General features: G+C 34.4%; 1 protein-coding gene across 2 annotated transcripts in view; it reads right to left on the reverse strand.

Moving 5' to 3' along the window:
* SMC4 (structural maintenance of chromosomes 4) overlaps positions 1-13,991 on the reverse strand; it is a 41,067-nt gene that overhangs the window by 23,125 nt on the left and 3,951 nt on the right. For both annotated transcript variants that reach the window (XM_055723327.1, XM_005440137.3), the window contains exons 4-5: positions 13,386-13,577; positions 11,406-11,582 (exon numbers count right to left, since the gene is read on the reverse strand). In XM_055723327.1, coding sequence (XP_055579302.1) covers positions 11,406-11,582; positions 13,386-13,577 — 369 coding nt within the window. The remainder of the gene's footprint in view (positions 1-11,405; positions 11,583-13,385; positions 13,578-13,991) is intronic.

Here is a 13,991-nt window from a genome sequence, read left to right on the forward strand (position 1 = left end):
GATCTAACACAAGGCACGGGTATTAGGGACAAGCAAGGAACAGAAATCAACTGTATTTATGATCTGGCTAAGTATAATTAACCATGTTCAAGTCACAACCATCTAAGAAAGATAATGTAGTGAGGATTCTCCATAGCTCACTAATGTAATGGAATATAACTACAAATATGCTTAATGATCTAGTCAATAATGAAATTTAATCCCATTGTGTCAAATTCTATTACCTTGTAATTTAAGAAAGCAGGGGTATGGTTGTCGAGGTGGCAAATAAATACATTACCACACAACCAGGAATTACTGGTGACTTCAGTTAAGACCATATGGTACAATAACACTTTGAAAAGTTGAATTGAGCACTGTTGAGAACATAACACACAAATTGAACTTGTCAGGCTAGCTACTGTCAATTTTATATGCAATTCCTGTGCTTCACCATAGGCAAGCACTTTTAAAATTACATATTCTTCATCTTATGTAAAGAGATGTAGACAGACTACCTACTTCCAATTCTCGGATTCTTTTTTTTTTATCAAGGGTAAAAAGGAAAATTTAGAAACTATAAACAGTAACTGAATAAGAAGAGTATTAAGTATTATTTGTTATTTACCAAGTTAATATATTAAGAACACTTAGAAGAATATTATGAAATCTGTTTAGCCCACCCCTGTAGTTAACGTATTAAGAAACAAAAAGGTTTCCAGCTATTTTAATTGATAAAGGAGACTGAGGAAGTTGTACCTGCTCTTCTTGCTAGTCACCACAACGATTAACAAGAGAAAAAAACACATTTTACAACTCTGCATTCTGTAAAACTTGATAGTCGATTTAACTATTCCCTAACTTCTTAACTGTGCTTATTACTTGACCCATTATTTGAATTATGTAAAAAAAACCCCACCCTAAAAATACAACCTTGCTCATTTATCTAGCAACTAATCTTTCGAAATACAAACAGCGTTTCTGAAAGTGAAACTAAGAAGGCAACAGGCAGACATTTGTTGAAAAGGAAACATGTTTGGACATGCTTAACGTAACTTTCACACCTAAATTTAAAAGTGTCTCAGAGACCACCAAGAAATCTCTTTATTTGCCTCAATTATCTTCTGCTAGTTCACAGGCATGGATTCATGAGGGAGAAATGTGAAAAAAAAACAACAGTAAAAACAAGTAAATCCTCTGTTCAGTTGAGAAGACAATCAAGATGGATGTCAACACCAAGACAGTGGTGACACTGGCAGACAGCTAGCAGAGGAAACATCCACAAACATTAAGTAATCACTGTATGAAAAAACATCAAATATCCACTGAGTATTTTGGGAAGGCTCCACGTTCGGTGCAAGAACTCTAAATGGAATTACAAACCCAATTTCAGTTTCTGCATCGTGCATGAAGTCATCTACATCAGACTGAAGTTTTCACTGGGATGGGGGCACATCACTAGTAACAGAGGTGGTCAACCCAAACACTGTATAACAAACATACATCTAAATAACAGCTTCTACAAAATGCCTCAGCTTAGTTACAGAAAACATGGGTACACTGTAATAGAGAACACAAGTTTATCTGTGGAAAAATTTCTAAGCAATAAAGTTGATTGACCGCTGGGCAAATAAAGAGAAACCTTGCTTGACAGCAGGATACGAAGTTATAGAAGGGCAAGAGCCATTCTCATTTGAAAGCCATCTCCTCTAGTGAAAAGTAAGAACAACAACTTCAAGGAACTTGGAAGCTGGAGATTACGCCTTCCTTGGCATAGCCGAACTTTTGAAGAGGTGAATTATTTTTCAGTGTCATGAAGTTTAAGATACTTTCTACATTTAAATTTCTATTGTGCATAAAGGAAAAAGCTTTAAAGCAAGTAAATTGTAAAAAACCTTCAAAAACCAGTGTAAGAATTGCTCATAGTGAAATTAACCATTTGAAATTGATGACTGTTGAGACTACGAGAGGGTCAGCATTAGCACAGGGTGAAGCAGCAGCACAAAATACACCGGCCAGGAGTGCCTGGGCTTGTGCCTCCTGCGTTCAAGCCCATGCCGATGCCATGGGTGGATGCCCATGAAGATGTCCGGTGAACTGACAGAAGTGGCAACACCATCAGAATATTCTATTACTATTTTAACTTTATGAGGCTGCCAAATCAAGGGTCTATCTATTTTTAAGTCCCATGCATTTCAGTGAAAGTTACGCTTTCATCCTAGGAGTATTTTAGGAGCATTGTACATTTAATGTAAGACATTGATGACAGACAGAACTCATCAAATTTCTGTGTTGCATGCACACTCTTCTGCATTCATATTAAAGATGTCCTAGTTCTAATGTGCATTTTAGTCTAACAGTGCAGCCAGCTGGCTTAAAGAGCCACGTTCCATTGCTGTATGCAATTTCCTAGAGGACATTTGCAAGAGGCAAGAATTTCACCTCCAATATAGGTCTAAAAAGGTGGGACAATAAAGTCTTTAAACTATTTACTTCATTTCTTGGAGCTACTACAATTTTCTCTGAAATTATACATTCTTTTCTTAAAACAACCGATCCTCTCAGAACAGAAAGCTTTTAATTTGAGTTTATCCAATGTTTTCTGGTATATAAAGATTTGAATTTTAAACAAGGTTATCAAACCACTTGATAAGGCAAAGTTTTGACCTACTCATTAAACTGCCTTTCTGCAACTCTTACCACTGGTCTTGAAACAGGATACTACTTTTCAGTTCTGCAGATAATTCCTGTTTGTTGCTCTTGGCAGACAGTAGCGTTATGTTCCAGCAACCCTCCTTTACATTTGAGAGTAAGGTCTGTGGACTGAAGCACTAATTCCAATGCTCAGAAGTCTGAACAGCATAATGCGCTAATCCCAATACTGACATTATCCAGCCTCAAATGGTGATAAACCGTATCCGTTGGTACTTTGTGCGGTGTACAATAGTAGTTCAGTCTGCAATTGTGCTAGAACTGGAATTACAGAGTTTCAGAATACAGCTGTCAGACTCTGTTTTAAAATGGTGCTATGAAACAAGACAGGGGTAGTCAAAAGCTTTTGTCATTGAAAAATTTCTGACAGCAACCTTAAAACTCTTAATGAAGAAAGAAACAATACTTTTTTTTATTCGGTTGTGAAAACTTGCCTGCCTTATGACTAGTTGTTTCTGGAGAACCTATAGAAAAACATGTTTGCTTACCAATTACTGCCTCCTCTTCTCATCCCTGAAAATTTGGGGAAAAAATTAACTTGAAGACAGTATCTTGCAACACAATTAGTTTTGTCAAGTAAACTGTTAAACACAACATTTGCAGATCAGCTTTGTTAGCACTCCAAAGAATAATTACAGCAGCAAGTAGAAAAACACAGCTTTCCAGGATTTTGAGTTGTCAATTTCTGGTGTCTTAATCTGAAGCTTTAAAATAAAGTGCTGAAAACCTTGGGATAGATTAGCGTGATTCTACACAACCTAATGAACTGGACTAACTTTAAGTGTTAAACTTTGAGTTAACAAAGTGTTAACACACACATCAAGAAATCTTTTGAAGCACAGCAAATCATGGGCACATTAAAACATACTGTAACAAGGAATTTTGTAGCTTGGAATCCAGTAGATGGAAATGTACTGCATTCGGGGTGGGGAGTACTGGATAGTTTGGGTGGTTTTTGAGGGGAGTTTTCTGTTCCAGTTGTATTTTAGTTTTTGGAGGGGAGCTCTTCAACACTAGTCAAATTCAAAACGAGTAATAGAACATCTAACCGAATTCAAAATTACATTCAGTTTTGCTCATGAGTAATAGTTTTAGAGAAAATACTGCCCAGTATATATTTTGCAATACTACATATTGCAAAAACCCTTTGTTTTTACACATGGCTGAGCAATTTAGTGAGGCATTACCTTAGAGAGCAGGACAACCTATTTGTCTTTGTTTCCACTTGCAACTGTTGCAAATACAACACAAGATATCTTCTGAACCACTGATGGAACCTCAATGTACTTTATCAATTGAATCCAGGCTTAAAAAACCCCACAATTACACATTTTGCAAATACTGGTAAATGAGACCAAGTGCTTTATACAAGCTTTTCTTTGCTTACATTTTTTCCACCTTTGAGGTGCTGGGCAGAAGGAAGCCTTCTTATCTCAAGTTGTACAAAGGAAGCCAATAGTAAATCATGAGCACCTCCTGTAACAGCCTGGATATTTTCTTGTCATAAGTTTTCTGAAGTTTCAACATACCTAGATGTCAAATCTACCAAGCTGTGGTTCTGCATCAATACAAGATGATAGCTTCACTTCAGAATTCTTTTGCTTACCAGCATTTGGAGTAATGAAAAGTAAAATAAGCCTAGTTACTATAATCTGTCCAAATTCTAATTCCTGCCTTGGAACAGAAATGTTACAGTAACTGCAGAGAAAGCTGTTGGCTGGGATTATGGTTGAAGCAGTTTAATCCTGAAACAAAATTACCTATTACAAAATTTTGGATATGACCATGGCTATGATATGTGGCTTTAAGGCAATCATGGCTTTTTTTAACATTCAGAATGGTATTTTATTAGTTTCACTCTAATGGTAGCATGCTTTTAATAACATACTGGTTTTTAAGGCTTTTCAAACATCCGTAAAAGGAAGTTTTGTGATTGAGTCCAAAATCTTTGAGCAATGGATGGATGCGTATCAGCAGGCTATACTGGAATCCCAAGCATTACACCTGTTACAGCACAATTACAATGATCTTGTAACTTCTTAGTACCATCAATATGCATATTCCATTTGCTTACTAAGTAAACTGATTAAATGAATCACAGTTTGCAACTTTACCCTATAAAAATAATTTTTATTATATTATATAATATATAATATATTATATATTATATTATACAGTATCACAAAATTCCTTTTCATTTAAGTGAGACGCAAATGCAGTGGTCAGAACATCATTTACTTTAACTTTGTCAAACATCACATAACAATATTCTGTCACAAACATCACAAGACTATCATATATGCATGTATAAAAAAAGATTTAATGTAAACATGTTGAATTTTAAATGGTTTAAGCATGCAAGTTTGTTCCAAAAAAGGGATGAGCTATTAGAAAAACTAATACCAAACTGAACTTTGAAACAATAGGGTTTTCTTTACATGTAATAGTTGATCAACAGAACTTGTCCTTTAAGCACTGAAATGAAGCAAAGAGTTGAGTTGTACCCAGCATATCCAGAATGCTAAGAAAACAGTACTTGGAGTTACAACAGCCACCTCTAACTCAAACTTTTGTGGAAGATTACAGTAGCCATAACCAAAATGTGCTATTGTATGTCCTATTGAAGAAAAGCAACCTTGATCAATCCACATGATAACCTAATTTCAATTATTTTCTTAACTTTTTAATATGGAAAGCTAGGCAGAACTGACCTGGCATAAGGCAAACTTAATAAAATAATGGTAAAGTTTAAAAATTCTAAACTTATTTTATGGAGAAAAGCTATAATTCAATTTCTTTCAAACAGTGAAGCATTTCTCCCATAGCAAGGGGAATTTGGACAATAGGTTTTGCAAGTATTTCACCAGCCAGCTACAGGAGCTGAAAATACAGCATGCACAACTTCTTAGCTTCATCAGCATAAGGAAGAACAATGGCTTATGCAGCCAATAGAATGAAACCAGTGGCACTATGGATTCGCTTGAAGGAGAAACCACATTAGAAGATTTAGAATGTTTACTATTTTTCTACAGAGATTTACAAGATCAAAAATCTAAGACTAATTTTGGGAAATTTCAATTACTGGTTTTCCTTCCTTGGTCTTCTATTCTAACCCACTTCTGAACATCAGAACTAGCACTACCACTGAAGTATTGCTAATAAGATTCAGGCTATTTTCTTATGCAGCTCCAATTCTACATCTTTAACAGAACTTATAGCTGCTGAAAAAGCCAATGAATAAAATTAGAGAAAAAGTAGTAATGAATATTAATCAGCCTGTCATATTGCCTAATAAGCACTAGCTTGGACCTTGTACAATTCTTCGTTTCTGCATCTAACACTAGCTGCCTCACAATACTTTTTTCTCCTGGATATTGTGTGTAATCAGTTTCATGATAATATAAAGACACCCAAACTGCATTTTTCTCTTATATAAACCACTACGCAGCATTGTAGGACGCATCTTTCCATTTCCCTGTATGCAACTTACACTGTTTTCAACCCCTCTCCCCCCCCCCCCGCTTTTTTTTTTTTCCTTATATTGAACTAGCATTACAGTGCTCACACTTGGCACTTTTTTTACTTTACCAAAATGATAGCTCTCACTTTTGAAGCAGAAGTACAGTCCAGAACAGCAAAAGTAAGTGCTAAATTTGTGTATCTCCCATTTTCCAGAATGGCAATTTCATTTTGACTTTGACATTAACCTCATACTCCCCTCTTCATTTAAAGTTTTGACTGTGAATTCTAATTCTGCATACATGGGCCTTGGAAGCTATGTACATAGTTAACCAGTATTCTTGTAACGCTACTCCTCTTCTCCTGGAAACATGACTGTAATATAGCGCTTGTAAGCCTCAACAGGTGGGGTTTTTTTCCAATTCCATGTAATTGCTGTTGTTACGTAATGCTTGCAGTCACATCTCATTTCTACTCTTCAATTTTACCCAATAGCAAACATACAGGAGGGAAGAAAATATCAAATACTCAACCTCATGCTCTGCCTTCCAAGAAAACTGTTACAAACTAGGTGGGAAATTAAGAAAGTCAAATAAGTAATAAATGCACATACACAAATCTACAAGGCCACTACTGTCCAAAGATAAGGAAAAACTTAGAATTAGCCTGTTATACAACATGCGGTTGTTTGCACAAAACTACTATTCTGCATTCTGGAAATAATTTAAAAGTAGCCTTTGTCAAGCTGTTTGCACATCTGTCTAATTTTAGAAGCTTTCTTAAGGACATTCTTGTATTTAATACAAGAATACAAATTAAGCACAAATCTAGAGTCACTTTGGAATCTAAATCTGTTATTGTCAAACTCACCCTACAATGTTTGACCTAAGATTATCGGTATGTTCTCATTAAACTAGTTGATCACTCTCTGTTACACACTGCCCCTAAAAAAGTGCTTTTCTCCACTTTCCATATTTCCCTGTTTTTCTGAAGAAAGCTTAATAAACATTGGTTACAATGTTATGTTGCAATTTGCAAAATAAAAATCATATGAATTGCCAATGTAAGTTTTCTGATATAAGAGAAATTATTTTTTTAAACTGCAGACACATTAGCATATTTTATGCTGCTCTGTATTCACTTCAGCATAAAGTATAATATTTAAAGTCAGAGAAACTGATTCTGTACTCTGAATCAGTGTGAGGTTTCTATTTTTACATAATATTTTATCCAAAGAGTCTGGTTTTACTTAATGATGTTATCAAACTTGCTTTAATTCTTCCTACCACTTCAGCTCAGCTGTCCTTGACCTTTCTAGAACAAACCTCTCCTCCCCACCAATGTTGGCAGCATAGACCTCCATTTATAATCCCAGTAGAGCTTTTCAGCTTGTGTTCCACTCAGTGCTTTAGCTCAGATGTTGGTGTGCCTCCTTACAAAAGCAGACCTCAACAACTGGGAACTTCAGGCTTATCTCAAAGTGAGAAGAAAATCTGCTCTCCCTCATTTCCTCTCCAACACACTGAAAGAGCGACTCCTACATTATTTCCATAAAGCAGCAGGTGAAAAACTTGACTAAACTTCCTTTCTGGCAACATATAATCTTGCCATAGGATAAGGCTTAGTATGTTATAAAATGTCATTCCAATCTGTTACAAAAATACATATATATAAAAATCACTGTAGTTGTTTATATTCACTTAAGATTACATGAGAATATTTTAAGTCTACCTTTAAGTGAAATGCTACTGTGATCAGTACAAGATGTATTTAAACTAGTTTCAATTTGTCTGAAAGGGCTTCTAAAAACTGAAATCAACCGATAGAAGTCTGCTCCCATGTTACCATCTTTTTGTACACAATTAATTCAAAGTCTTGTCCCACTCATTACCATTTCTACAATATTCACTTGCAAAGTCACTGAATGGGATTTACCTGTGAAATTCCACTTTCCTTTTAACAAGTTTGTTATCAACTATACTTCTCTTACCTTGAAAGACTGCAAAAGGCAATTTCCTCAGGCGTTAATGGTTGCTGTCCACAGCTAGTCCCCAGACATGCACACCCTAGTGGTATCCAAAACTGACATTCCTTCAAGTGTTCCACATTTATTTAATAATTCCTTAGAGGCAAGCCAACCAGGATAAAGAGGCTGAGATTTTTTTCTGGCCTCAAGGTTAACATGTTCAGAGGAGTCACTATTGAGCAACAGCAGACATACTTTCTGAGTTTTGCCCAGCCCGGTCAGAGCATAGAACCCACACAAGTTTTCTGTACATGTACACCGATGTTCCATGTAAGCTTTTCGAGAAAAGCAAAGTAATTTTATTTGTTGTCCTTTACAGATATACAAGTTACTGAAGCTGGGGCATTAGGTGTGGAAGACAGAAAAATAGCTGCAAGATGCTAGATTTTACCACAGTGCTTAGCATACTTCTTAAATAACAATATGCATATTTTTTTTCCCGTTGCAGTTTCAGGCTGTGGGAAGCTCATTAAAAATGCACTGAACTGTTGCCTATTCCCAAAGTACTAAAAGCATATAACAATTTATTAAAGACATGAAATATGGAGTGTTAGAACTTAAGGATCACAAAAGTGATGAACTCCTCCTGTTAAATGTTGGCAAAATCTGGTTGTAACCAGAACCATTTTTAAACAAGATTTTTTCAGTTAGCTAGTTCAGGCACAGAATTTGTAATATTTCTAGAACTACTCAGTCTTACATATTCTGTTTTTCTACAGGTGCTTTTTGTAATGGTACTCACAGAAGTCATCAGCAGTTTGATTTTACTAATTTCAGTACAGCATAAGCACAAGTACCTGTATCATGCCCTACCCAACTTCTACAGAATTCAGTCTGGCCTGAGCTTTCAAGTTTTGTCCTAAAAGGCACAAAACCCTGCTCTGTCAGAAAAATACTGCAAAATAGAGGGTGAAGTGGAGAGAAGAAACCAGAAAAATAAAGCAGTCTTCTAACAGGCAAATTATTTTCTATAATGCTAAATATGCTAACAGGACAAAATCAAGCATCTAAAGGTTTTGTTATTACATTTAGTACTAAAGAAAAAGTTGTAAGTGACCATGTCCTAACCAGTGAATATTCTGTCACACACCAAACCCAGCATTTGATAATCTTTAATTAACATTTTTGCCCACAGTCTATAGTATGAGTGAAATATTTTAATTATACCCTACTGCACAGTAAAAATCAAAGAGATTTATTACTTATTTTAAATGATAAATTACTTGATATCACGTTAAAATTAGGAGAGCCTGGTTTATTTTAGCTATAACAAGAGGAGAGTAAAAGCTAAATAAAACTGTTACTTATCTCTCCAATTTTAAATATAAAATTGAAAAACATCAGGAGGAAAACAGCTATCCTTGTGATAGTAATCCACAGCCTCAGCCTTCTGATATGGTCTCGTTTACTTCTAACTATATTTTTTATTATTTGAGTTTTGAAGTTCTGCTGTTATGATGTGGAAAACATTGCTACACTTCCCACTTGAAAGTACTCAACTTTGAGTCGCCAAATGAGTAGATTTCACTTTAAAAAAAAGCACAAAACCTTATGCTCAAAGGGAAAGGACCTTGCCTCAGTCAGAAAGACTAAAGAAACCAGAAAATCTCAGTAGTTTCCTCTGCTATCCATTATAATACATTACCCACAAAGAGTCTAGTGGAATGGAAGGGAAAAAAAAAAAGCAAAATACACCATTACTTTATGCCTTAATATTGGTTACACCTCCCCTTATTTCTCATTGTACAGGTGGAAAAGAATGAAACTCAGCTTTTAGGAAAATATTCTCTTCATTGATAACTTCCTAGGAAACAATTATTGGTAGAAGAGAACAAGTCAAATTCCAGGGAAAAAAAATAATTTAAAAAGCTTAGCAATACATCCTCCCAATTGTTCCCTTCTTCTCCCAGAGGTAAAAGGGCATGCTCTCTAACACTAAGCTTTAGATGTGTCTGTACCATAATTCCTACCTAGCTTAATCTTCAACTCTGCATTCTCTCCCTTTAGAAATTCTGCCAAAAATGATACTTCAGAAAAACTGTATAGAAAAAAAACGCAGTGTATTTACTACAGTTGTTTTGTCGGAGGCACTTCTCACTCCATCTTGAAAAATAAAATATAGGAATAAATTGTTGGAGGGAAAAATTCATTCTCATGGAGCCTTCAAAACAGAAATACCCTCTTTTTGTGGGTGTAAGTGGAAGCTCCTTTGACAGAAACAGGCCTGAAAAACTACTGAAAATTTTCAGACTTTGGGAGGCTCCCACTGTTCACTAATTTTCTAGGCCATGATCCTTCAGAGTAGATTTGGGACCTGTTAGTAATAGTAGTGAAATAATTACAGGTAATTGCATATGTAGTTACTTAATTGAATTAATATTTAAATACTTCCATCAAGTATTTTAATTGCTTAATGTAAATCGAGTTCTCTAGCACATAGCAAAATTCTCTATCATTATTTAAACACTAGAGAATTAGTGTGGTTCTCTTCAGCCTGTCTTTTAAGCAGCAAACAGACGCAGCAAACCTTATAATTTTAAAATCAAATGTGAATAAAAATGGTATTATATTGACAAATTCTATGATTATTTTTACAGTATGGGTTGTAAACTGTAGCCTTTAAAAACATAGCTTGAACTGGCTACAAACCTGCCATTCTTTGAGTCCTCTACAGTTGTTAAGCAAGTGTAAACAAAAAGCACACTTCATGAGTTTTTTTCTTGCACTCAATTTTTATGCAGTTAATTTTTATATACATACTCCTCCAGTAAAACCATGTCTATATACAAGAGCCGTAGGTAACTTTACAGTAGAATCATTAAGATTTATGTTAATACTGATGCACTTTTATCTAAAGTATAAACAAGTTGCTCAATCTCTGCCACGCTTAAGCAGCACAATAATATTGGGGTTTAAGGTTTATTTTACTACACCAATATTTACGTGCTGCTAGGGCGGAACAAGTATGACAACTCTTCTATTCATCCACATGCCAGGAACACTAATTTGTTAATAGAAAAATTTATATTAGTGTCTTCAACTGTTTCTCTTCCTTAAATTTCTAAAGCAGCAAATAATGATTCGCATCTTTATTAGAGCATGCAAACCATGATGTGCTGCTAGAGTACTTTAAGGCCTCAAATACAAGACTTAAAACCTAGACAGCATTTTTTATAACTATAACTGGAAATGTAGCTTGACTTAAAATTGCTTTTATTCATATACCAACCTGTAAAATTAAGAACCTGTTATGGTCCAGATCAATTCCATGGCTTCGAAGAAGAATACCAACATCTTTGAATGTCTTTTTCCTTCCATTGATGTGGTAGACAGAAGAATTATCTCTATAGGCAGTTCTAGATACACAAAAATTGCTGTTAGGAATGACTTCATACTCATCTCCTTCCTGTTTTGAGGAAAAACAAAGCCACAAAAACAATTACTCTCTCAGGCTTACTTCATATTTCACAATTAAGCACAGAAGTTTTATCATGTTCAGGTTTTAAGTCAACTGCTCTCTGAGGTCTAGTAGAAATGGAACTGTCTTAAAGCTGCCTATCTCAAAAAAAGATAAAAAAACCCCCAACCTCGAGAACTGGATAAAAAATAGCCCAAACAGTTTAAACAATGGCCCTCATATTATTATTATCGTTATATCATTATATTCATATTATGCCTTTCCCACCTCTAATGCAAGCCATTGCTTTGAAAATACTTAATTTATTCTCTTTACCACTGCTTCAAATCACAAAGGAAAAGGCCTACTTCAAATTTAAAGTGGCTGTGCTATTCTACTTTTTAATTTTAGTTAGGAAGTCTTGAATGCCTTCAATTGCTGTTTGCATTTTAAACTTTTCTTTTATAGTGCTAGGAAAAGGAGTTACTTTTAGCTGACTAGTTCTAAAGAGAAACTGTAGAAGATAAAAAGCAAAACATTAAAGATGTGACAAATATGACATCATCAGCTTCTCAAAAGATATCTTAGCCTCATCTACAAAGCAGCAACTAAAATAAAGCTGGTACTATATTTTAAAAAGTTCAAATCGATGCATGCTTCTTGTAGAGACATAAACTGGCCTGCCACTTCCCCAGATTAACCCCCAAGAGCATAATCAAATTGTTATCTAGTATATGCAGAAGTTTCTTTGATCATAAACTTAGCTACTATATGTTAATACAAAGTCAAATGAAGGAAAAAGTTTTTTTAATCTGGTTATTATAAATAAAAGGAAAAAGGTATGTGTGTCTGTATATAAAGCCAAGGGGAAAAAAATTGTATTTTTAAAAAGTTCCTTCAAAGGCCATATATACTGCCACTTTATTAACACAACTTTTTTACATTTCAGGGTACATTTCCCACTATTTTGACTGACCCCAAACTCAACAGTTCATACTTCAGCTAGAATGTGTGCACAAAAATTAAATTTAAATGAAGATAAATTCCTTGCAGTATAATTGCAAGAAATCAAGAAAAACCTCACAAAGTTTTTTATCAATACATGAAAAGTAGCAAGCAAAATAAATTTTTTTTAACTTGCCAATACTTTCTATTTCAATGAAACAAAATATCAGGTTTAGAAATATTTAGTAGTATGATGTGAGGTCCAGAATTTTTGATGAAAAATCTGTTTTAAAATTGCAGACATGTTCACAGTATATAAAGTAAAAATAAGAAAGTTACAGATACATTATATATTTTTCTAAATTTAGATAACCTAAAATAGTTTCTAATTGGTTTGAAAAGTTTTGCTAAAATAGTTTTTGTTTCTTAATATACATTGTTATATTATAAATTTAAGAATATATAACATGTCCAAACAGAGACTTGTAATTTTTTAGGGGTCCTATTAATTTCAGAAATAGGTTTTATTTACTTGAGGTAAATGAGATGACAACTCTGAAACGACTTCTTCTTAAAATGATTATTACATAGTTCTAAATAGTTTTAAAACAGATCTGTACCAGTTCTTAGTCTTGCAGAAAATAAAAAAGGAATCCCTACGAATATTTTAAGAACTGCACCATCGATAGAGTAATTTTTAAAGCTAATTAACTTTGAATTGATGTTTTACATTTCAAAGGTAAACTAATCATGCTATGAAGTTCTCCCCATCTCAAACTAAAATAATCAAATATTAAAAGTTTTCAAATCATTAAAGAAAAATGAAAAAGAAAATGTCTCCACTGCTCTGAATAGAAGCATACATACCTTGTCAATGATCTTTTGGAAGTGGACTTCCACAGAACAACTCTGTATGTCTGTATGTTTGTCAGAATTATGGATCAGCACAGAGAGTTTTTTGGATCTGATTTTTTGTGCTCGATACCCAAACACAAAAAGCATTGAATCAATGACATTGGATTTTCCACTGCCATTTGGCCCAATAATACAAGAAAAACGCTGCATAACAGAAGAAAAAAAAAAGTTATATTCAAAGGGAAATAAATCCTGGCCAGTGTACATCACCCATTTTGTTTGTGAACAGTTTAAAACACAATTATTCCTACTGTATGAAACTGCAGACTATTTGATAGCTTAGTTTTTACTGCCAAAGGTAAAGCAGTACAATTTATTTAATAAAAGAACCACACCTCAGCTCAGCTTTCTAAATTTTAACTTGCTAACTCAAAGCAATACTGCACTTAGCAAGCCTGTTTGCAAGGAAAGTTTCATGATTAGACACGTAAGTCTCCTATGGGCACTCAAAAATACTCTCATTCTTCAAACACACCCCTAAAAGTTCTCCAGTAAATGAAATAAAGAGAGAAGTATGGGGTTTTTAAGGTTTTCTGACAAATTAAATTTGTACAGTAT

This window comes from Falco cherrug, chromosome 11, assembly GCF_023634085.1.
Source record: "Falco cherrug isolate bFalChe1 chromosome 11, bFalChe1.pri, whole genome shotgun sequence".
In the NCBI taxonomy this organism is placed as follows: Eukaryota; Metazoa; Chordata; class Aves; order Falconiformes; family Falconidae; genus Falco; species Falco cherrug.